The sequence below is a fragment of the Microcaecilia unicolor genome, chromosome 7 (genome assembly GCF_901765095.1).
Source record: "Microcaecilia unicolor chromosome 7, aMicUni1.1, whole genome shotgun sequence".
Classification (NCBI taxonomy): domain Eukaryota; kingdom Metazoa; phylum Chordata; class Amphibia; order Gymnophiona; family Siphonopidae; genus Microcaecilia; species Microcaecilia unicolor.
The window spans coordinates 231,638,237-231,664,512 of record NC_044037.1 but is presented as its reverse complement, the minus strand read 5'-3'; the positions used below and the strand labels follow the sequence as shown (position 1 = coordinate 231,664,512).

Genomic DNA, 26,276 nt, shown 5'->3' with positions numbered 1-26,276 from the left:
TGCCAACATCCTTAATATATATCTTTCCTCTCTCAATAGCCTCCTTCTCTAAAATCCTCAACACACACCACCCACTCCCCAATAGCACCCCACCCTGGCAGCCTCAAAAAGACCCCCACCTCCCAACAGACAACCCTGTCTCTTATCAGGGGTTCCCTGGTATCTAGTGGAAACAGGAATAGTTCCTGGATGCTCGATCCTGAACATCCATAGTCAGTTCCAGCCTACACAAATATCCAGATAATTCCAAAGCTATCCCGACATTTGCTTCTGAATATTGGCCCTCAGTTTTCAGAAGCATTTATGAGACTGGCAGTAGGTGCCGACCACGTAAGTGCTTTCTTTAAAAATTCTGAGCTCATGGAACTCTGAGCCATAGAAATCAAAAAGTCAGCCATTTTAAATTTGGGCGGAATTTGGGGTGTTCTAGGGCCACCATCCATGTAAGTTGAACATATAAGGTGATACCACACAAATAGAAGGTATAACTATATAAATGAGATATCTATATGAAGTTGTATGTGAATACTCAGCAGGGGCACTAATACTTTTTATTCATATGGACAATACTATCTGTGTAAAGTTTTTGCCCATTCTGGACCAAAAACATTATACAGCTATTACACTGCTGAAAAGTCACCAAAATATTGTTTCTCAGAAGCAGCATTTTGGAAGGCTACCAAGAGTCTAGCAAGTGATTTGAGGAGGTCACAAACTATGACTTTCGCAGCAGTCCAAATATTTTATGTGACACCAAGCAGACATGAGCATATCTTTTGGATACAAGAGAAAAATTCCAAATGATGAATATTCCTCCAAATTTAGCACTCCTGATCTATAAAGGTCTGTTATTTATTATCTTTTGCAAATCAGTGTATACAAAAGAACACATCCATTAACTGCAGCACAGTAAAACAAAACCTTGATTACTGAATAGAATAGCACACTGTTTGCTTTTTTTTATTTATTTATAATTTTTATAAGCCATGTTAGCCCACCTAAGTGTATGGAAATTAAGGTTATCAATCAATCAAATATCACACGATATCTTTTATTGGACTAACTTAATACATTTGTCGGCTAGCTTTTGGAAGTTAGCATCCCCTTCTTCAAAACCAAACAGAATCAATGCATCATTCTCTCCCTCTCTGACTTGCTTATTCTGCTTTGGCCCAAAGAAGAGAATGATAAAGTCTAGATCATCCATTCTCAACCCAGCCCTCGGGGCATACCTAGTCCCATTGGATTTTCAGGATATCCACAATAAATATTCATGACTTAGATTTGCATGCAATTGAGGCAGTGCTTGAAAATCTCTGTCATACATATTCATTGTGGATATCTTGAAAACCCGATGGGACTAGGTATGTCCTGAGGGCTGAGTTGGGAATGGCTGGTCTGGATGCTAGACAAGAAAAATGCTAGATGAGTCCAGCAAAAGGTATCACTTATATAGCTGTGGTTTGCTAATATTTATTTTTTGTGAATAGACTAGTAAAATCTTAAATGGTATTTCCACAAACCTGTAAGAATTCCGGATGCACAGTCCATTGCTACATGTAAATTCATTTTCCGTGCAGGATCTTCTTGTGCAGTTTTGTTGCTCATCATAGCCATCAGCACAGTCAGCGTCTCCATCACAGATCCATGTTCGGGGGATGCATCTTCGAAGGGGAGGTCGATTGTTCACACACGTAAATTCAGTCAATGTGCAGTTGCGGTTAGCTTAACACAAATCCATGCATTAATATACAATATACCACTGCAATAGCTTAGCAGCTATAATGATGGAATTTTAATACTATTCATGTACATTCTATTTTCCTAGCCTGACCTACAGTAAAAATCGAAACTTTTGCATAACCTTTCTATGGGGCCCGTTTACCAAGCTGCAGTAAGCACTACTTTAACCCTCTGTTGCCCCAGGTACAAAAACTTAGATTGTGAGCCTTCTAGAGACACAGAAAGTACCTGCATGTAATGTGTACAGCACTGTGTACATCTAGTAGTGCTATAGAAATTAGTAGTAGTAGTAATGCATGCTTACTGCAGCTTAAAATGGCGTATTGTGGGCTACAATGAGGCAGCTTCATGGTAAAATGCACATTTGCGAGTGCTACCCATGCACTAAAAAATAAATTTTATTTTTTGGCCGAGAGGGGTGTGTTCAGGAATGGAGACTGCCCCTGAGTATTGCGTTCAGTTCTGGTCACCATATCTCAAAAAAGATATAGCAGCATTACAAGAGATTCAAAGAAGAGTGACAAAATGATAAAGGGAATGGAACTCCTCTCGTATGAGGAAAGGCTAAAGAGGTTAGGGTTCTTCAGCTTAGAAAACAGATAGATGAGGAGCGATATGATTGAGGTCCTCAAACTCCTGAGTGGTGTAGAATGAGTAGAAGTAAATCGATTTTTTACATGTTCCAAAAGTACAAAGACTAGGGGACACTTAAGGAAGTTACATGGAAATACTTTTAAAATAAATAGGAGGAAATATTTGTTCACTCTATGAATATTTAAGCTCTGGAACTCTTTGCCGGAGGATGTAGTAACAGCGGTTAGCGTATCTGGGTTTAAAAAAGGTTTGGACAAATTCATGGAGAAAAAGTCCATACTCTGCTATTGAGACAGACATGGGGAAGCAACTGCTTGCCCCAGGATTGGTAGAATGGAATGTTGCTCCTAATTGGGTTTCTGCCAGGTACTTGTGACCTGGCTTGGCCACTGTTTGGAAAACAGGATACTGGGCCAGATGGACCACTGGTCTGACCCAGTATGGCTACTTTTATGTTCTTATGAGAGTGGGCATGTCTGTGCTAACTAGTTAGCGCAGCCACACACTAACTGATTTGTGCATGATTAGCATTTGAGTTTGTATCGACCACACAATAGGTGGCGATAAGAACTCATACACTAATTTTTGTTATCATCAGCACATGAAAAACTCTTAATAACACAAAATGGGACAAACAAAATCCACAAAAATATCACATGTGCAAACAAACCCAAGAATTTCTGGAAAAAACTATTACTGGTCAGAAAAACCTCCATGTAATTAACATTTGCTGAATAGTGCATGCTAAAGAGGCCTTGTTACTCCCAATATATTACTTTCTACTCATAGAAATAGTTTATCTGAGTCCTCACAAATATATTGGACTTTTGGTACACTGAGGTCTCTTTCTCCACTGTGAGTTTGTGATTTATTGATGATAGTTTTTATCCACAAATTTGTTGGGTTTGTTGGTCATTAATTTGGAAAATGGAAAATATGCCATTTTCTAGCCATGGCAAAAAGTGGCCTTTACACACAGGAAAGACCCACATAAGAGTGTGCAAAGGTCACTTTTTGCTACAGCTTTGTAAAAGGACCCCTAAATAAATTAGATCTAAAATTCTACAGTGCCGACTTCAAAAAGTATCACTCCATTTTTTTCTCCAAGGCAAAAAATACTCCAGATTTTAAACTAAAATATGCCAGTATTTTCCATGAAGAACACATCACAGCAAAAACTGGAACAATGTTTGCAATGGGGATAAATGAAGCAAAACTTTAAGAAATTCTCCATTTTGATATCTAAGAATTAGTTTAGCCCTGTACAGACAAGTCTTCTTAAGGGGCACCAGATCTATGTTTTGCAGTTCAGGCATTACAGGCTTTTCACATATCCACAGAGGGAAAACACACAAGTTCAGTCCAGTTTAGTTTAGTTTAAGCAACACTCCCTGAGTGGTTGGGTAAACTGTCCAAGTGATCAGAGTGATACCGCACATGCCTGCCTCAGTATGTCACACTGATTCATGCAAGCTTTTCTGCAAGAGGAGAGAGCGCAACCAAACATCAATATGATATAGCTTGGAGTAAAATAGAGAGGAAGGAGAGTTTTCCCTCATGCAACCCACCAAGGGATATTGATTGCTTGGTCAGGACATGTCCAAAAGAGAGATTTTCTACTGCCCTTGTTTCTAGTCATTTTGAATGTAGAACTGTCTCTCACTGAACTACAGACCTGAAAATACAATTTTTGATTTCTAACTACTATATGCACCATTACTATTTCAAACCTCTCTTCGAATAATTAACTATTTTTTGTCTGCAGTTGCACTGCTGAAGTCTTTGACTACTGAAACCTGTTCGTATTTTGGGGGTAATTCTATAAAGAAGATACTAACATTTACACACCTGTAATGTGAGTAAGTGTAATTTGTGTGTAAATGTTAAGTATCTTCTTTGCAGAATTACCCCTAAAGACTTCAGCAGCACAATTAAAGACAAAAAATAAATTATGTGCGTATTTCCAGACTGGCATAACTGCTTGCGCCCAAATGCTACAAATACTATGTGCATATATACTTGACTATGCCAGTATCTATAAAAGAAAGGAGGCTCCTAATTTAGACTCCTACCATGCATCCTCTTGGTGCCTAAGGGGTTCTTTTACTAACCTGCTTATTTTTGAAGGAGAAGGCCGGCCATCTTCCGACACAAATCGGGAGATGGCCGGCCTTCTCCAAAACCTGGCCAAATCGGTATAATCGAAAGCCGATTTTGGCCGGCTTCAACTGCTTTCCATCAAAGGGCCAGCCAAAGTTAAAGGGGGCGTGTCAGCAGGGTACCGAAGACGTGACGGGGGCATGGTTACGAGATAGCTGGCTTCGGCCGATAATGGAAAAAAGAAGGCCGGCTCTGACGAGCACTTGGCCAGCTTTACTTGGTCCATTTATTTTTAGGACCAAGCCTCAAAAAAGTGCCCGAACTGACCAGATGACCACCGGAGGAAATCGGGGATGACCTCCCCTTACTCCCCCAGTGGTCATCAACCCCCTCCCACCCAAAAAAAAATATATAAACATTTTTGTGCCAGCATCTATGCCAGCCTCAAATGTCATACCCAGCTCCATCACAGCACTATGCAGGTCCCTGGAGCAGTTTTTAGTGGGTACTGCAGTGCACCAGGCAGGTGGACCCAGGCCCACCCCCTCTACCTGTTATACTTGTGGTGGTAAATGGGAGCCCTTCAAAACCCACCCGAAACCCACTGTACCCACATGTAGGTGCCCCCCGTTGCCCTTTAAGGGCTATGGTAGTGTTGCACAGTTATGGGTAGTGGGTTTGGGGGGTTTTGGGGGGGCTCAGCACACAAGCTAAGGGAGCTATGCAGCTGGGAGCAATTTGTGAAGTCCACTGCAATGCCCCCTAGGGTGCCTGGTTGGTGTCCTGGCATGTGAGGGGGACTACTGCACTATAAATGCTGGCTCCTCCCACGACCAAATGGCTTCGATTTGGCTGGGTTTGAGATGGCCACCATTAGTTTCCATTATAGGTGAAAACCAATGGCGGCCATCTCTAACGCCAGTGATCTCTAAGGCCAGCCCAAATGTTGAGATTTGGCCGGCCCTGACCGTATTATCGAAACAAAAGATGGCCGGCCATCTTGTTTCGATAATAAGGTCAGGTGTGCTGCTTTACAGGGCCGGCCTTAGAGATGGCCGCCCTTATAGATGGCCAGCCCTGTTCAGTTATGCCACTCCACGGCACATAGCCACTTACGTACATTCAACCTACGTCAAATTGGAACTACCGCCCAGCTACCACGTGCCCCGGGCAGTAATTCCATTTTTTAAGCGCATCCAAAATGCGCGGCAGAAAATATTTTTTATTTTCTACCATGTGGTGCTAACCGGGCGGTAATTGGCAGTGTATGTGCATTGACGCTTATCGCCCAGTTAGTGCGTGAGACCTTACTGCAAAGTCAATGGGTGGTGGTAAGGGCTCAGACTGAAAATGGACGTGCGCGCATTTTAATTTTACTGCACGTCCATTTTCGGCCACAAAAAGGCCGTTCTTTCAGGCGTGCTGAAAAATGGACCTGTGCGCATCTAAAACATGCGCCTACACCAGCACATGCCATTTTTCAGCATGCATTAGTAAAAGGGCCCCTAAGTGCCCTGTTATAGAATTGCCCTGATAGAGTGTACAGTGAAATCTCGGTTATCGTTGACTTCGTATTTCGTCGTTTTTGGTTTTTGTTGAATTTATTAGCGAAAAATTTGTCTCGGTTTTCATCGGTTGCTTCGGATTTCATTGGCGTGCCCACACTGCTAATTTTGCGTTCTCCTGCGTTGTTCTTCTGGGGCGTTCTCCTGTGGCATTCTTCTGGGGTGTTGTTTCTCGTTGTGTCATCACTGCCTTCTCTCAGACAACAGATTGCAAATAAGAATTTTGTTGTTTGTCCCACAATGCGTTGTTTCTTGTTGTGTGATCACTGCCTGCTCTCAGACAACAGATTGCAAATATGAATTTATGGAGGGGGATCCCCCTTTCAAACAATAATATCTGCACCTCTCTCTCCCTCTTCCAATCGCCAAGAATAGTGTTCAGAAAGGTAAATGCCATGTTAAATAATCATTCATTCTATACATTTGTCTTTTTTATTCATGTAAAAGAAAAAATTTCTTATTGCCTCGGTTTTCGTCGGTTTCAGTTTTCGTATTTTCGGACGGATTATCGACGAAAACCGAGGTTTCACTGTGATTCTATATCTGCGCACCTATATAAACCCTAACAGTAATAGTTTTTTCCAGAAATTCTTGGGTTTGTTTGCACATGTGATTATATAAATGAACATAGGTGCCCATTTTCCTTTATAGAACACTAGCATAGAAGGACAGCATTCATGTGCATAATTTACATCTGAAGATCTAACCTTACAGCTACTGGGCTGCAAATATACTACTACTTTCAATACACCCGATGTGACTCCAACCCTCAGACACCACCCAGCCGTTAGAAAGTGGAGAAAAAAGGCCTCAGTAATACCACCCAGCCAGCCTGTATTATCCAGCTATAAGGCGTGGGCCCGGTATACCATCATCTGGCCACAAAAAAATTCCACAATTTCTTATGCTGAAGCGTTTACTGACGAGTTCAAGTAACAAACCTGTGCATATGTACAGAATACAGAATGTAGATAATTTACATCTGCCATAGAGCTGGTTTGTATATGTGGACATACAGATGTATATACCAATATTTTGCCTACCATTAAGTAACTATATGTATATCTTCAATAGCACACACTTTACAGGTGGGCGCACACACAGGCAGACTCCAAGCATGGTGCACAGTTATACACTTAACTTACAGACTCCTATAAGTTACACATATATCTCCAGCACATAGGTGCACTCACACCAGCTCTGTGGCAGATGCAACTGCTCAAACCTAAGTTATGCACATGTATACCATCCAGCAACAATGGGCCATTTGATACCACACCCTTGATTACGTTGGAGGTGGGGTCGATGACGTTTGGAGGCGGGGTTGATGATGTTGGAGGTGGGGTCAATGATGTTGGAGGCGGGGCTGATTTTGGGTGGGGAAAATTTTTCCCATCTGGCAACCCTGACCATGGGACTTATTTAGGATTCTGGTGATGTCACCAAGTTCCCAGGGAGTAAAACATTATAAAATGGACTGCCTTTTTATGCCAGTTATACACTTACCACAATTGTGCCTTTGATCTTCATCACTCATATCTCCACAATCATTGTCACCATCACAGATCCAAGTCGATGGAATACATCGGCCATCATCACACCTGAACTGGTCACTTGAACAGCTCCGCACCTGGGGTACTTAACAAAGGAGAGCATGTCTTTTCTTTGTTAAACTAGGCCATGGTGATTACTCCAAGAGAGATGCACTCTTTGGAATAGATTTGCTTTGGGGAGGAGCATATAAGAAGAGAGAAACCATTTGGGCAACATTCAACTTAAATCTCCAGAGACAAGACCTGCATTATTCCACATGGCAAGACTGATTTGTCCATATGTTTCTGCTGCACTAAAAGTCCTGACAATCAGACCACTATTTTTTCGGGAGGTCCAGGGGTGGGCGGAGGGGGCCATATATTTCCTCTCAGCTCATTTCCTTCCTCTCCCCTCTACCACCATTTAAATCATACCTTTGCTGGCAGGAATGCCCAAGCTCTATAAGCCGAAGAGGTCCACTGCCTGAGCCCCCCATCTGTGCTGCCTGAGCAGTGTAGAAGGTGTCAGCATGCTTCAGCTGCTGCTGCTGGCACTTTCACGCATGCTCAGGTCAGCATGTATGAGAGTGCCGGCATCAGAGGCTGAAGCATGTTGCCAACTTCTGCACTGCTCAGACAGTACAGGTGGGGGGCTCGGGCAGTAGACCTCTTTGGCTGGCAGGGCTTAGACATCCCCATCAGTCATTAAACTAGTGCCGCAATTTTGGAGGGAGCTTGAGCACAGCATAGGAAACTCAGGCCCCCAATGCCCCCCGTGGCTACACTCCTATATTTGAATTGATCTGTCATTGTATATAGTTCAGCGTTTCAAGAAAATATGACACTAAAATATAGAGATTAATGAAATGGATTTTAAAAATCTTTAACCCATATTCATTGGCTTGATTGTCTGTATAGGAGTCAGGCTTGATGTGCAAGATGAAAACTGACCTACCTCTTTCCATCCGTAAACTAAGCAGATAAATTAGCAACCTAGCTTTGACTAGGGAAAGGGGGAAATTTCATGTAGATTGAGATTGCTGGGTGAGAAAGGTTATAAGCTTTGGGGGCTGTCTGGTATGGGAAGGGTGACGCTGTAGATCAAGCCTGGCTCCTTTTGAAAATGGGACTCTTACAGACACCCAAGTTTATAATTCAAATGGTAACCCCTGTAATAAATCAAATGAGTTTGGAAGAAACAGTCTATAATTGGCTGTTCATGGAAGCAGCAGGCACAACTGTTAGAGCAATGAAATTGTGAGGGCTGTTGTAATATATAATTAACCTCCTGACAACATGTTTTCTAAGTTAAGAACGGGTGGTAATTAAACTATTGGAATGTATGTAACAAGAAATACTCGTACACCAAAATATTGATGTGAGAGGAGATGTTACACAAAACTAGAAACTTTAAATCCACACTCTATAATCATTACATACATTATACCAATACTTTCTCTTGAGAAGGAAAAAACTTCAAAACTCTCAAAAGCAGGATTACAGGGATTTATAGTTCAAAAGTACAACCTTATTTAAAGATACAGGCAATGTAATCTGTTACAGACAACGCTTAACATCTACTATAATAAAACTCACCCTCAACGTTCTGAAGACAACGTTCTGAAGTCACTCAGTCACTCCCTGAAGGGTTCATGGATTCATGGTAGTGAAGCCACAACACTGACCATGTCTCTCTGCCCCGCCCTCACATGACGGACCAATCAGAAAAAACACCCTCAACATTCTGAAACACAAAGGACCATCACAACACCGTTCCCAGGCAACACTAGGCAACGTAAGACGGACCAATCAGAGGAAACTACATGACAATAAGGGAGAAGCATTCCCCAGCAGAATGGCTCATTATCTGTGCAGCACGGAGAGCACAGAACCACCGCTGGAACGAGAGAAGAATATTCCTGCTGTGGGTATGTGCAAAAATAGACCGGGGGAGGGGGGAGAAATTTTTAAATGCCTAATGCCAGTACTGAAGAGTGCCAGAGGGCCTATAGCACAGACTATATTTGGGATCGCTTGACATGGAGTCAGAGGAGCCGGAAAACAACGTGCCCATCACCATCTGGGACGTGGGCGAACAGGACAAGCTGCGGCCCAGCTGGAAGGATTACCCGCGACACAGCCAGCAGCAAACAGCGAACAAGGAAGGGGGAGGAGTACTCCTTCCCTGCCTAGGAATCGCTGGAGACTGGCTGCCAAACTAACGAAACAACCGCACACCGACGCATCATCTTCATCATTCGAAAGGCATCCACTCTTTCTTCAACAGAAATGCAAACTAATAATACAAAACAAACAAAGAATACATGGTTTCTCAGGCGGCTGCAGGTAACTCCCCACCCCTTTCCTCTTCCCCTTTTGCCGAAGCGGCCAAGGACGTGCCCAACCATCCCCAGCCTCAGGCAAGCTGTCTCCCACCTCGGGGATTCCCCGAGCACCCGGAAAAAGATGGCGCTGATTCCTGCAGCGCATATATGTTCCAGCATTCCCCTGCAGCCAGCCTGAAATGGACCAAACATACCGGATCACCCCCCCCCCCCCCGACGGCCCGAGACCGTGCTCTTCTCCCTTCCGCCAACTTAAAACAACCATCCCCGTCCTCAGGCAAGCCGTCACCCACCTCCAGGATGCCCAGAACCCCAGCCCAATGGAAAAAGATGGCGCTGCTTCCAACAGCACATTTCTCTTCCAGCATTCCCCTACAGCAGCCCTGAAACGACCAAACAATAACGACAGACAAAGAACGTGCTCCTCTACCTTCCGCCCATCTAAAACAACACTCAGCAAAGGCTGACCCCCCTACAACCACATTTACATTTCACCAACAGAAAGACCCCCTCCACAAACCTCCTTGACAGACAAAACCACACACACACACAATACAACAGAAACACACCCTCAAAGCCACACACCAATCCAACCCACTTTGCCAGCACAGCACAGCACATCCCCCAACCCCCAAGCAAAAAACAAAACAAAAAAAGACACACATCAACAACCTGCACACACACCACACCCTCACACACACACACACACACACACACACAAAATAACTCTGTGACACATACACACACAAAAAAAAAAGCCACATGCTAGTGCCCGTTTCATTGGTTTCGGAAACGGGCCTTTTTTACTAGTATATACATAAACAACAAACAGCCTGCTTTAATGCAAATGATGCCAGAACAATAGCCACAAAAAACCTTCCCAGAGATTTTAGATGATGAGATCAATTAGCTATCATCTGAAGACTGCATCAGAGAAATCTGAGGAACTCCAAAACTCAGAAAAAAACAAAACAAAAACAATCAGGTTCAAAATTCAAATAAAACCCTAATCATTGCAGTATTAATACTCGCTGTCTTATCTTTGCATACTAATTCCTCTCTCTTCATAAAACAAAAAATTGTAGTAGCAAGGCTTAAGTAAATGCTATCAGAGAATGAACCAATCAACATGTTTCTGCTGTCTCATTGGCTAGTTATAGTAGAACAGTTCTTTCAGTGGTTTTCTTGTATAGAATTTTGGACTCGGTAGGGGATTTTTTTTTTTTTTATACTACCATTTTTTCCCAATAGGAGTTGATTTCACTGTTTCTTTTTTTCCCCACTGATTAGAAAACCGATGATAATACATATGTTTATGTCAGGTAAAAGCCTTTGGGGTCAAAGACACCAGTAGGAGCTTCTGAGCTTTATGCTTTTGAGGTTTCATTTATCTAATATTTAAATATAATACCTAGGGAAACCACTGCTGATGCCTTCAATATTTACAGCAAACATTTTGAATGTATCATGTTCTAATGTTGCCATTAGCATGTGGCCATTTTTAAAAATTACCACAGGAGCACTTACCGCCCCCTATTTTGCAGGCGATAAGGGCTTCTGCACTATCCACACACTAACCAGTTAACGGTAATGTAGATGTGCTAAGTGGTTAACGCAGGAATACCCACTCCTGACATGCCCTTAAAAAAATACAAAAAAATGATTCAGCATGAAGTTAGTGCATACACATTCAAAACCCATCATGTGACACTGTAACACATCCCACTGTAGTCCATTCTTGCTGCATTAGGCACACATTTACGCCTAACGCAGCTCAGTAAAAGGACCTCAAAGGAAACTAGTTTTGAACAAAGGACCTCAGTAGCCAATAAAACAACAGGAACACATTGATTGGTTTATTCTTTGATAGCATTTACCCAGCTGCCATTTTTTGTTTTATGGTAAGAGAGAAACCAGTTTGCGCAGATAAGACAGTGAGTATTAACACTGGAATGATTAGGGTTTTATTTGAATTTTGAACTTGATTGTTTTTTGTTATGGATTTTAGTTGTAGAAGTCTACTACTACTAGGAATAATTGTTATAGCTCTACTAGACGTATGCAGCACTTTACACATTATATGCAGGTACTATCTCTGCCCCTAGACTGCTTACAATCTAAGGGCCCTATTTTCTAAGCTGCACTAAAAATTAGCACTCGCTAACGCTAGAGACACCCATAGGAATAATGGGTGTCTCTATTGTTAGCACATGCTAAAAAGTTAATGTGCCTACAGCACGGCTTAGTAAACAGGATCCTAAGTTTTTGTACCTGAGACAATGGAGTGTTAAGTGACTTGGTCAAGGTCACAAGGAGCTGCAGTGGGAACCAAACCCAGGTTGCCAGGATCAAAGCCTGCTGCACTAACCATTAGGCTACTCCTCCAGAAATTTCCCTGATGCAACCTTCAGATGATAGCAAAATGCTGGCCAATATGGGATGAGAGCCAACAGATTTAAGATTTGAAAAACATTCTAAGACAATTTTTGTCATAGTGATTAATTGATCTCAATGTCTAAAATCTCTGGGAAGATTTTTTTTTTAGTGGTTATGAGTGAATTTGTTAAGCCCCAGAATAAATCAGAAATATTTTGAGAGCTCTGTAGCTTTTTCCTTCCCAAAAGGAAATCTTGGTATCCTCACAGTGTCTAACAATATAGAGTGGGGACTTAAAGTTTTTAGTTTTGTAACAAACATGCAACATGATATACCAGTTCCTTGATACATCAAAAACCAAGAAATTACAAAAGCAGAATACTGACATCATACAGTAGTAACAAGAGCAAGTTCATCAGATGCCATGGACAAGGCATGTTTGACCAAGTTTTTGTCCACACAGTGGTGAGAATGTCAGTCAATATACATCAGATTTACTTTGCATGAACTGTACACAATAACATGCAAGAACTGTGAATGATTGCAGGAGCGTTTGTTTTTACCTCTGCCCTGAATCTGTCTCAGAGTTTGCAAAAATAAAAAAATATTAAATGAATATTTTCTAGAGATTTTCTGAATAGTGTGCTGATTTTCAAGGTTTTAGATCTTGGTCTGTGAAACTGGCTTTTTGCAAAAGTATTTTTGTTGTTGCTGTTTTTTGCAGCATCCAGCTTTACTGTCTTTTAGTTCTTCTGAAAGGCAGAATATTGTTCATTTTAAAGAAACAACTTACCACAAGAAGCAGGTTCATCAGATCCATCAGCACAGTCTATACCCCGATCACAATAAAAGTGAGTAGGAATACAGCGACCAGAGGTACAACGGAATTCTCTGTCAGTACACGTTAGGGAAACTGGCAAAGGAAAAAAGTAGAAGACTTTTCATTCTTCAGCATCAAGCACAAGTTACTAACAATTATTCTAGAAGATGTCTCAGCAAGATTTTTGTGCACTGAAAACCATTATGAAATTACGGGTGATGGTCTGTGTTTTCCATGTGTAACTGAAGTGAGAGATTTGGGTAATATGTTGGTTCTTGGTAGGAATCCATAGCAGTCTGGCTTGTTTTCTTTTCACATCTAGAGCTGTATTGGTGTTGTAGAATATTTGCAGTGATGATTTTTCATAGATAGTGTTGGTGCAGTTTGAATTCTTGAACTTACTGGTATGGTATGGTAAGTTTGAGTGTCCACTTGCAGTGTTATGTGTTATTTCACATATTGTCAAGCAGGTGAACGAGTCTGTGTTGCTGTTACTGATGTGACAGCAAAATTGGAAATATAATGTTTTTTTGTATGTTGAATTGTAAAGTGTTCTATACCTGTTATTGGTTGGTCTGGAAATATCCCATGTGAAAGAATAAAATAGGCCCCCAATATCCAGCTGCAACAGTCAGCAATTGATTTAAACACCAGCTACTGCTTTTTTATATACCTGGATATTCAGCACCAGTAACTGAATACAAGCTGGTACTGAGTATCATATAGCCTGGCCATCAGCAGTTATCCAGGTATCTTTGACATTCAAACTAGTACGCAGATAACTAACTGAGGGGTCCTTTTACTAAGCTGTGGTAAAAGGGGGCCTGCGCTAGTGTCAGCATGTGTTTTTGACATGCGTTGAGGCCCACTTTTACTGCAGCAGGTAAAAGGCTGTCTTTTTTGCTGGAACTAAAGTGAACCACTTACGACCGGGTAAGCACCTGTGCTACAAAAACAGAAATATTTTTGTAGTAATGGAAATGGTGCGCACTGGGGGGTGAGAAATACCACCAGGATATTGCGGTAGTTCCAGATTGGTGTGTGGCAAGCCTGTTGCCGTGTGCCAACCCTTTATTAAAATGGCCCCTGAATAAAGTTAGGACAGTTCAATTTGTATCTGAGTATTTACCCAGTTAGGGGTGAATTCTATATATGACAGCCAAAAAATCCGCAACAAAAAAAACTGCGCTTAATGCTATTCTATAAACCTCACCTAAAGTTAAGCATACTTTATAGAATACATGTATCATCCGTTCTCGTGACTAAAATTTAGACACAATCATTTACGCCAACTAAATCCTGTAAAGGTCTCAAGTACAAAACTTATCATTGATCCAATTTCTCCTTCCTGAGCAGCCAACTCTGGAATGCCCTCCCTAGACATATCCGATCAATCAATGACCATTTACCTTTCAGGAAAGCATTAAAACCCATTTATTCAAACAAGCCTACTCTAAAGACCCTGATTAAACTTACAGTATGAACCCATCTACCTAACAAACACTGAAGAAACAACGACAACAACATTGACCCAGACCATATCTTCCACATCACCCCTCACATCACCTATCCCTACCAACCCATCCATTCTATCACTACCCCCCTATCGCCTATCTCTACCGACCCATCCATGCTATTCCTATGTTATATTTAATTTCTTACCTTATCTAACAAAATTCTGTATAACCTAATACTATGTAAGCCGCATTGAACCTGCTTTTAGTGGGAAAGTGTGGGATACAAATGTATTAAATAAATAAATAAATGTAATAGGACTTTAAGGCTCATCTAGTGTGCCAACTTATTCACCCTAGGCTTTATAGAAAGCTTAGTATCGTAATCTCAGGACTGTGCAACACCGATAAAGGTTAGGCTTAGCAATGTATATCTGTAATAATTATTCTAAAAATGAAAAGTGAAATATCACTATTGTGATCACTTTATTTCATGGTTATCTTTAAGTTACCCTCTCCTTTAAAATGTAAGTGCTTTTTTTATATATAACAAATTCTACCCCAGTTGTACTAAGGAGTTGTACTAAAGGAAGAAAATAAAACCCACTACTGCACTAGAGCTATTTTTAGAAATCGTGTTTGTAAATAAGGGTGCCATCATCTTACCACAGTAAGTGGGACTCTCATCGCTCATATCCCCACAGTCATTATCTCCATCACAAAGATAAGTGCGAGGTATGCAAATGTTGGTATTTTGGCATTTTGTAAATCCAGACTGGCAAGTGCGCTCAGCTGCAAAAGAAATGCATGAAGCTTTTTAACATCTCTGTTCTTTACTGGCACAGTTCCTACTAGTTCTTCAAGCTTCCAGTTCAATTGGAGCTGGCCTCCAATGGGCTATGGTGTCAAGAGCCTTCACTAACATTTACCCAGGGGGTTTTCCTCTATTTTATATCCACAGTCATCCAGAAAGGAAAGATATTCAACATAAAGGAATTTTTCACTTGCTCATCTTCCAATGTGGTATATATCATTCAGTGTAAAAAATGTAACGAAGGATGCTATATTGGAGAAACAGGCCAGATGCTTAAGACAAGATTCAATTTACATAGACATCACATGAACAATACTGGTGCCAGTAGGGCTCCCACCCCTGTTGGTCAGCATTTTACAGGACCAGGACACTGTACCAGTGACTTCACAGTGAGAATCCTGAAAGGTAACTTTAAAACCATACAAGAACGTAAGACCTTTGAAGTCAGAAAGATTGAATATTTTAACACCCAACAGAAAGGACTTAACAAGGATCTGGGGTTCCTAACCCATTATAAACCATAAAGCTGTATGTCTCTGTTGATCACCCCACCCTCACCTATCCACACCCATCCTGTTAGAATATCAATGATATGCTTTGATGTCCCCATGCATACCTCCTACCCACCCCCATCCTCCCACCCTGTCAGACTGTCATAGTAATGCTTGAATGTTTTCACTTATATACACTGTCAGCTAGCACATTTGCTTATTTCCGATCTGACGAAGAAGGGCAACCTTCGAAAACTAATCAAGAAATGTATTAAGTTATGTCCAATAAAAAGGTATCATCTTATTTTCTTTTCCATGTTTTATTTTGTTTGATTTCTATTGATAACCTTAAGAGTGGACTAACACGGCTACCATACTCCTCTACATATCCTTCTCCCAAATCAGCCCAGCTATTACTCTGAAAGGCCTCAATCAAAGGCCACTAACCATAAATCTCTCAGTAACCTGGCTAATGTGGGTGCTAAGTCTCACTGAGGTTTGTGAACACCTGCACAGCATCTCCAGCCCAGCCCCAGCAACAGAGAATCTAACTGGGATTCAAACACAGGTCTCCTGAATGGAAGGGTGTAGAACTTGTCACAGATCCACTGGGCCAGGACTGTCATGCTTGTATATGCAAGCTAACCATGCATCTAAGGTTTTTTCCACTCTAATATAAAAACTTTTAATTTAAAAATCTAAAGATTAAAAGCTTAACTGCCTGAGGATCTTGAGGTATTTGGGGGCTCTTTTTCGAAACAGAAAAATATCCAAAACACAGCACAAAGTGGCAGATGGACATTTTTTGTCCAAATCGCTATTTTTGAAACACATTTTTAAGATGTTTTTCTATGCAGTTTGCAGTGAATCCAAATCACGAGGGGATGTGTTGGGGACGGATATGGCCATTCCCAAAACTTGGTCGTTTTTCTGCTATAATGGAACAAAGCAAAAACATCCAGGCCTAAAAGCTAGACATTTTGGTCTAGACCTGTTTCAATCACAGCTAAGGGCCCTGCTTACTAAGCTGCGCTATAGGTACGCTAACATTTTTAGTACACACTAAAAATGCTAACGTACCTTAGTAAACAGGGTCCTAAGTCACAAAAAGTGTACTAAATGACCAGATGACCAATGAAGGGATTAAGGTATGAGCCCTCTTACTCCACAACCCAGATTGGCTCAATCTGTCCTCCTTTTTCTGGAGCCATATGGTAACCCTACCCTAGTGATCACTGAGCCCCTCCCTCCCCCAAATATGTGAAAGAAACAGTACATACCAACCTGTATGGCAGTATCAGATGTTATGGGCAGTCCTATTAGAGCAGCAAGCAGGTCCCTGAAGTAGCCTAGTGGTCGGTGCAGTGCCAAGTAGAGAGGGGACCCAGGTCCATATCTCACTCTATCTTGTGGTGGAAAAGTGTGAGCCTTCCAAACCCCACCAAAAACCTACTCTACTTACATATAGGTGACACCTGCAGCCATAGGGGCTATTGTAGTGGTGTACAGTTGGGTCAGTAGATTTTTGGTGCGTTTTGTAGGGCTTACCATACAATATAAGAGAACAATATGAGAGTAACAGTGAGATGTGTACCTGGGACCTTTTATATGAAGTCCACTACAGTGCCATCTAGGGTGCCCCACTGCTCTGCTGGGATATCTGTGTGGCCAGTCTACTAAGAATGTTGCCTCCCCTCCCCCCCATATACCCCAATGACTTGTTTTTGTGCGTTTTTCTCTTGAACTTTTTTTTTTAATGATCACAAAAGAAAAATGCACTGAGCACAAAATGTCTAGGAAATGGCTATTTTCAAAACAAAAAGACAGATGTTTTTCTGATTTGAAAATTGCTATGTTTACCACTTCATTTTTGGACGTTTTCGTCCAAAATCGGATTTAGACATCATATCAAACATGCCCCTTTCTACCTATTTATAAAATGTTTATAAAAAACAATACAATCCAAACTACTTAATTTTTGCTATACAAAGTTATGAGAGAATAAGACCAGTAAATCAAAAAACAATGAGTCAAATCTCAAATCTCCATGGGAGCTAATAGAAGCTGCCCTCAACTAGGAGTCCATTATTCTCATCGGTCTTAATAAGCATATGGAAAAAAGAGCAGGGGAAAAAACTAATATGAGAAAAACCAACTGCTCAAAAAACCCCAGTGCTAAATATTTTAATCAAAACCAAGCTTTATGGCCTGTGTCATGGCCACCCCGGACCTACCTCTCATGGTAGGGGGAAACCCGAGCTATCTGCCGCTGATTGCTGGGACCACTGACAGGACAGGAGCCAACACCAATAGACTCTCGCACATTGACATGCGCTGCACTCCTGTGCACCTGGTTGGGAGGGCTCTACCAGGCTCCCCAGATAACATCATTTTGCAAAGCCCCTATAAGCTCCGCTTCAGCTCCACTCCAGCCAAACTTCAACCAAGCTCTAGCCAAGTTTCAGCCTGCAATAGCCTCAATTCAGCCGAGCTCTAGCCTCAATTCAGCCAAGCTCCTGCCATGCTTCAGTCAAGCAGCAGCCAAACTTTAGCCAAGCTCCAGCCTCGCTTCAGCCAAGCTTATTAAGACCATTGAGAGTAACAGACTCCTATTTGTGGGCGGTTATATTTGTCTATTGGCGCCCATGGAAATCTGAGGTCTTGTTTGTTTAACTCATTGTTTTTTGGTTTACTGGCCCTTAATCTCTTATAACTTTGTACAGCAAAAATTAAGTAGTTTGGATTGTATTTTTTAATTTTTGTTTTTTATAATAAACAATAGTTTGATAATTTTACCAGGAAATATCAGATTTTGTAATCTTCTTCTGAAAGGTGTAGAGGGTTTTGCTTAGGTTAGTTATTTTGCATACTCTTGGCTATATTTTTGGTAGTGCTTTTGGTAGTTGGGTTTTCAAGACATCCACAATGGATATATGTGAAAGAAATTTGCATCTACTGGGTTTCCAATATATGTAACTGTATTTCATGCAGATTTGATACAGAATGGAACAAACTTGCTTTTGTCAGTAGAAATTAAGCCCACATAGGCTATAAATTGGGCTTTCCAGAGGCTTATCCAAAGCCTTACCTTTGGCTTCACATCTGTTTTTCTTATCTAGCATTCCCATGTTTGCACTACTTTGTCTCTGAATCCCTCTGCCAGCAGCCAGAGACCTTCACTCCCCCCCCCCCCCCCCCCCATCTTATCAGTTAGTAACTGAGAGAAACATTCCTTTTTCTGTATATGTGCATGCTATTTTGGCCAGGCTCTATGAATGTGTATCTGATTAGTTGTGCTATCTAGGTTCTGCCCAGCAACGATATAATTATACTATGCACTGGTATGTTTTAGGGAACGTTCTTTAGAGCTTTTTTTTCTTTTCTTTTTCTTTGGCTTTTTGCTCTGATATTCCATCTCTGTGCACTGTGGAAATATAGCCACAAGTTTCTTCAGGCCAGACCCTTCATCCCCCCTCCCCATGCACAGGAGGCTAGAGATTGCAATGAATACCGTCAAGGTGTAACCAGAAGCTGGCGTCATATTAAAGACATCAATTTATCCTATTTACTGGGTGAAATTAATGTGTGAGTCTGTAGTTTATGCACATTTGTCATCCAAAAATATGAAAGAACTCACAAAGTCCAGCAGGAGTCACTGCTGTTCTAGATTGATTCATAGGGAACATCATGAAATAATTGAACTACAGAGCTCTGAGGATTTTTCTGGGATGCAGAACTAACTTCTCCCTCATGGTGCATGATGCATGTATGACAAGTTTAGAAGTGGTAGGTCAGGGAGGGTGAGAGAGAAGATGAAGAAAATAACAACAAATCTGGCAAGGAAACATATTTAATAAAGTATTGCAAATACCCAAAGGATTCATGGATCTTAACGTGTTTTAAATTAGCTCAGCTAAACGCGTTGTGATTGGCTCAGAGACTTCCTGGTCTCTCAGCTGAGTGAAGCACGTCCAAAAAGGATGTTTTTATTATTGCGGGGGGGGGGGGGGGGGGATGATGGCCAAAAAGGATGTCTTTTTCGATGGACGTCCTCAACTGCACTCTCCTTAGGATCGGAGCCTTCTTGCAGCACGCCGTGGAGGAGGTGAGCGGCGCAGCGGCTTCCTTTTGGGCGGCACAGGGAGGCATATTTGGCATGCGCAGAGCAGCCAGCATAACACTTGGCTGTTCTGTGCATGCTTGACCGGCCGACTGGCTGACTGTTTACCGATGGAATAGAGAATGCAAGTAAGCTACAACGAGCAGCTCATTTGCATTCCCTTTCCTTAATGCATGCCTGTTCCTTACCGATTTGCTAAGGGAATTGGTAAGGGAAGGGCTCTAATGATTTTTTAGTGCATCTAGCCCTGAGTGTCGGCTGAATACCAATGTCATAGTACAGGGGTGGGCAACCACAGTCCTCAAGGGCCATAACCCAATCGAGTTTTCAAGACTGCCACAATGAATATGAATGAGATTGATTTGCATATATTGCTTCCATTGTATGCAAATATATCTCATGCATATTCACTGTGGCAATCTTGAAAACCTGTCTGGGTTGTGGCCCTCAAAGACCCTGTCTTAGTACAACCTGCAATAAAAGACTCAGCTATAAAAGGTTAATTGCCCAAATCCACATGCATTTCTCACAAGGTACTTACGGCAATTTCTCTCATCAGAAGTGCCATTATCATAACAGTTATTAATGCCATTGCAAACATATGCAAGTGCTATACACCGTCCATTGTTGCAAGTGAATTCTGTACTGGAGTCACAGGTTCGGAACAAGCAGCCCTGTTCATCGCTGTTGTCTCCACAGTCATTGTAGTGATCACAGCGGTAATGATACGGTACACACCGTCCATTTCCACACGTGAAGGCTGTGGGTAGGCAGGTGTGAAATGCTGTGAATAAAAGAAAAGAAAAATTACAGAGATAAATTCAGCTTCCTAAGTTTCTCTACAGGAGGGTCAAACCAAAGTCAATGCTCTTCCATTACCTGCCAGGGCAAAAATAGCTGCAAAATGGACTGCATGAAAAGTAAAAGTCATATTTGCATTAGTCAAAACAAAATAATATTTTTGGACTCTTTAATTTACCACACATTACACTTCTAGCCATGTTGAAAGGACAAGCCTTTTCCTGTTACTTGTTAACATTTACAAAATTGTAAAAATGTTTTTAAAGAAAAAACATGACAGACATAGAGGGGCATAATCGAACAGAAACGCCTATCTCCATGGGCGTTTATCTCCGAGAACGGGTCCGTGAAGGGGCGGGGCGGATCGTATTTTTTAAAAGAAAAAGACGCCCATGTTTTATTCGTCAAGGTGTGAGCTGGGCGTTTTTGCTTTTCAGCGATAATGGAAAATGAAATCGCCCAGCTCAAAAACGAATAAATCCAAGACATTTATTCGTGGGAGGGGCCAGGATTCATAGTGCACTGGTCCCCCTCACATGCCAGGACACCAACCGGGCACCCTAGGGGGCACTTTTACAAAACCAAAAAAACAGGTAAAAGAGCTCCCAGGTGCATAGCACCCTTCCCTTGGGTGTTGAGCCCCCCAAATCCCCCTCAAAACCCACTGCCCACAAGTCTACACCATTACTATAGCCCTAAGAGGTGAAGGGGGGCACCTACATGTGGGTACAGTGGGTTTGGGGGGGTTGGACGACTAGTAGCATTAAGCAGCACAATTGTAACAGGTAGGGGGGGGATGGGCCTGGGTCCACCTGCCTGACGTCCACTGCACCCCCTAACAACTGCTCCAGGGACCTGCATACTGCTGCTTGGGAGGAGGGTATGACATTTGAGGGTGAAAGTAAAAAGTTGTGAAACATCATTTGTTGTGGTGGGAGGGGGTTAGTGACCACTGGGGGAGTCAGGGGAGGTCATCCCCGACTCCCTCTGGGGGTCATCTGGTCATTTAGGGCACTTTTGGGGGCCTTATTCGTGAAAAAACAGGGTCCAGGAAAAGTGTCCTAAATTCTAGCTCAAAACTGTTCCATTATCGGCGAAGGGCGCCCATCTCTGTTCGCCCGATAACCACGCCCCAGTTCCGCCTTCACCACGCCTCCGACACGCCCCCGTCAACTTTGTCCGCACCCGCGACGGAGTGCAGTTGAAAGCGTCCAAAGTTCGGCTTTCGATTATACCGCTTTATTTGTTTTTGTGAGAAGAACGCCCATCTCCCGATTTAGGTCGGAACTTGGGCGTTATTCTCGTTCGATTATAAGCTGGATAGAGGGCAATGAACATTTTATGCTAAATGACCCAAATTCTATCTTTTTATCGAAAAAAGTGTTTGCAACAAGGTTTTGTGTCTGTGTGTTTATTTTTTCAGGTCATTTTTGAAAAAAAAGCCATACAAGTGAAAACGTAGAAAATCAGGTCATTGAGATGTAGGAGGAGACAGAAATTTTAGCAGACTAGTCCCCCAGACATCCCAAGAGCAATGGGGCACTGCTGTGGACTTTATATAAATGCTCTCAGGTACACATCTCACCTTTGCTCCTTATCTTGTCTGCTGAGCCTTCCAAAACCCCCTATCCCCAACTGTACACCACTACAATAGCCTTTATGGGTGAAGGGGGGCACCTATATATGGGAACAGTGGGTTTATGGTGAGTTTTGGAGGGCTCACAGGTTCCACCACAAGTGTAAAAAGTAAGGGGTTGTATGGATCTGGGTGTGGGTCCACCTGTCTACAGTGCACTGTTCCTCATGAGAGACTCCTGAGAAAATTAAAGAGTCATGGGATAGGAGGCAAGGTTCTGAAGTGGATTAGGAATTGGTTATTGGACAGAAAATAGAGGGCAGGGTTAAATGGTTGTTTCTCTCAATGGAGGAGGGTGAACAGTGACGTGCCGCAGGGATCTATACTGGGACCGGTAATATTTAACACATTTATAAATGATATGGAAATTGGAACAATGAATGAAGTGATCCAATGTTCAAATGATACTAAACTATTCAAGGTTGTTAAAACACGTGCGGACTGTGAAACATTGCAGGAAGACCTTAGGAAACTGGAAGACTGGGCATCCAAATGGCAGATGAAATTTAATGTGGACAAATGCAAGGTGATGCACATTGGAAAGAATAATCTAAATCATTGTTAACTCATGCTAGGGTCCACCTTGGAGGTAGCACTCAAGAAAAAGATCTATGTGTTGCTGTAGATAATACATTGAAATCTTCTGCTCGGTGTGTGGCGGCGGCCAAAAAAGCAAATAAGATGCTAGGAATTATTAGGAAAGGGATGGTGAAAACACTATAATGCCTTTCCATCGCTCCATGGTGCAGCCGCACCTTGATGGTTAGGGTGGTGGACTTTGGTCCTGAGGAACTGAGTTTGATTCCCACTTCAGGCACAGGCAGTTCCTTGTGACTCTGGGCAAGTCACTTAACCCTCCATTGCCCCATGTAAGCCGCATTGAGCCTGCCATGAGTGGGAAAGCGTGGGGTACAAATGTGACAAAAATAAAATAAAAATATTTCAAAAAAGATATAATGGAATTAGAAAAGGTTCAAAGAAGAGCAACCAAAATGATAAAGGGGATGAAATGCCTCTTGTATGAGGAAAGACTAAAGAGGTTAGGCCTCTTCAGCTTGGAAAAGAGATATGACTGAGGTCTACAAACTCCTGAGTGGTGTAGAACGAGTAGAAGTAAATCGATATTTTACTCGTTCCAAAAGTAAAAAGACTAGGGGAAACTTTAGGAAGTTTCATGGAAATACTTTTAAAACAAATAGGAGGAAATATTTTTTCACTAAATGAATAGTTAAGCTCTGGAACTCTTTGCCGTGGGATGTGGTAACAGTGGTTAGTGTATCTGGGTTTAAAAAAGGTTTAGACAAATTCCTAGAGGAAAAGTCTATAGTCTGCTATTGAGGCAGACATGAGAAGCAGCTGCTTGCCCTGGGATTTGTAGTATGAAGTGTTGCCACGATTTGGGTTTCTGCCAGGTACTTGTGACCTGATTTGGCCATTGTTTGGGCTAGATGCACCACTGGTCTGACCCAGTATAGCTACTGGGTCAGACCAGTATGTTCTTATGTTCACTACACTACTCCGGGGACCTGCATGCTGCTCCAATGGACCTGGCTATAACTTCTGAGGCTGTTGTAGAGACTGGCGAGTACTACTTTTATTTACATATTTTTTGGGGGGTGGAAGGGGGTCAGTGACCACTGGGAGAGTAAGGGGGGGCCATCCCTGATTCCCTCCAGTGATCATCTAGGGCACCTTTTTATACCTTATTCATTCTGAAAACAGGTCTACACCAAAACATTGAAGTTAATGCCCTGTACATTTTTGTTTTGTTCCATTATGGCTGTAAAATGTATAAGTATTAGGCAAGTGCTAAGCCCCCCATAAACCCACCTTCAAAACATCCCCGACATAACCCTTTGTAATTTGGACACACTGTAGACAAAGTGCATAGATAGACATTTAGAGAAGAAATCCATCCAAGTGGTGTTTTATGACACTTTTTGGACAGTTTTCTCTTTTGAAAGTAAGCCCCGTGGTGTCCCTCTGTATGCAATATAATGCTGAAAGGCCTTACCACACACACTCTCCACTTCATCGCTCCTGTCACCGCAGTCATTGTCATTATCACATTTCCATCGCTCTGGGATGCAGCGTCCATTTAAACAAGTAAATTGTCCCCCTTCACACCTAGTGCCATTGTCCACAATGCAGTGTTTGTTATTATTAGCCAAATACCAGCGACCTACAGCCGGACACTGACACTCTGCACCATTGGGCCCTGTTGAACAAAAGCAGCAAAAATGATCTGAATGTTAACACATTAAAGTCTGATTCTCACCATATTGCTCAAAATTCACATCTAGCATATCACAGGCATTTATTTTCCCTGTGTGACCAAGGCAATGAGGAACCACGGTTGCTCTACTAAAGCTTCACAGTTCAATATAAAAATACATTCTGGATGTTATACATAAGTAAGAAACAGAAAAATGAAGGCTGTCCAGTCTGCCCATCCATGCCATCCACTATCCCTTCCTCTCCCTTAGAAATCCAATGTACTTGTCCCAAGCTTGCATGAATTCAGAAACAGTTTTTGTCTTCACCACCTCCACCTCCTCAAATTCACCATCCTTTCCATAAAAAAGTATTTCCTAAGGTTACTACTGAGTCTATTCCCTTTTACCTTCATCCTATGCCTCCTCATTCCAGAGTTTCATTTCAATTGAAAGAGACTCGCCTCGTGTGTATTTATGCCACATAGGTATTTAAACGTCTCTATCATTTCTCCCCTCTCCCGCCTTTCCTCCTAAGTAATGTACTGTAAGTAACAGGCTATTGTCAGTTGTATTCCAAAATGATTAATAAAGATTGAATAATGAAAACAAAACAGTCATTAGAATAAAAGTTTGCAGTGCAACACATTTGTGATTTGTTTCTTTGTCCACAGCACAAGTATGTTTTGGTTGTTCATGCTAGGCCTTGAGGAATATTTCAATACTACTGCATCCATTTTAACAACCATATATTTACTCTTGGATAATGACAACAGAAGTAATTTATTAAAGAGTTTTGAACCAACCTTTCTTTGTTGTAAAAACTGAGCCAATTTTATGCCAATGTTTTCCTTACTGAAAACAATGAGATGTTTTCCCTGATAAATTGGGTGCAATTTCTGCACTTGAAGAAACCAATATATTAGCTTCTATATATTTTATAGGCTCATGAACAGAAAAAAAAATCAGGTGTTTACAGCTAAGTTTTCAAACCTTTTAAGCTTTTAGCAGAGGAGGAGCCTAATGGCTAAAGCAGCAGGCTGAGAACCAGGGAAGTCCAGTTCAAATCCCACCACAGCGCCTTGTGATTTGGGGCAAATCATTTAACCCTATAAGCTTAGCCTGTAAGCCCTCTAGGGACAGGAAAAACACCTACTGTCTTGAGCTATAACTGAACAGGCATGAGCTACATTCAAAACTAATTCCTTCAATTAGAGTGCACATGTTTTAATGATACATTTGGAGCAGACTAATCCTAACATTTAGGGCCTTATCATGTAGCAGATTGTGGAAGAGTCCTATGAAATGTTTATAATAACTAAGAGGATCATGGGAAAACAAAAGATGATTTAAGACAACATGAAATTAGTCAAGGTTGTTTGGCAAACCTTACAGCTAGTTAGGATTCCATCATCTCTCACGTTTACTGCTGAAATCTTCATGGGGAATATCAATGAGCACCAATACTGGGTACAATAATTCCAATATGGTTGTAGCACTTATAAAGATAAATATCTCTAAACAACTATAAATATTTAGAAAAAAAAACTTTATTAGATATCAAATAATTATTTAAAAAAATACCTTGGGTTTGTAGAGTTTATAAGTTCAACAAATTTAAAACCAACATCAGTCTCAAAATCCAAACATTTCAGCTCCTATGTAGCTAGTA

General features: G+C 41.7%; 1 protein-coding gene across 1 annotated transcript in view; it reads right to left on the bottom strand.

The window, feature by feature from the left end:
- Positions 1 to 26,276, bottom strand: part of LRP2 (LDL receptor related protein 2) — a 334,494-nt gene that overhangs the window by 133,003 nt on the left and 175,215 nt on the right. The window contains exons 39-44 of the mRNA XM_030210857.1: positions 24,406 to 24,609; positions 20,496 to 20,738; positions 15,196 to 15,321; positions 13,049 to 13,168; positions 7,509 to 7,640; positions 1,524 to 1,725 (exon numbers count right to left, since the gene is read on the bottom strand). Coding sequence (XP_030066717.1) covers positions 1,524 to 1,725; positions 7,509 to 7,640; positions 13,049 to 13,168; positions 15,196 to 15,321; positions 20,496 to 20,738; positions 24,406 to 24,609 — 1,027 coding nt within the window. The remainder of the gene's footprint in view (positions 1 to 1,523; positions 1,726 to 7,508; positions 7,641 to 13,048; positions 13,169 to 15,195; positions 15,322 to 20,495; positions 20,739 to 24,405; positions 24,610 to 26,276) is intronic.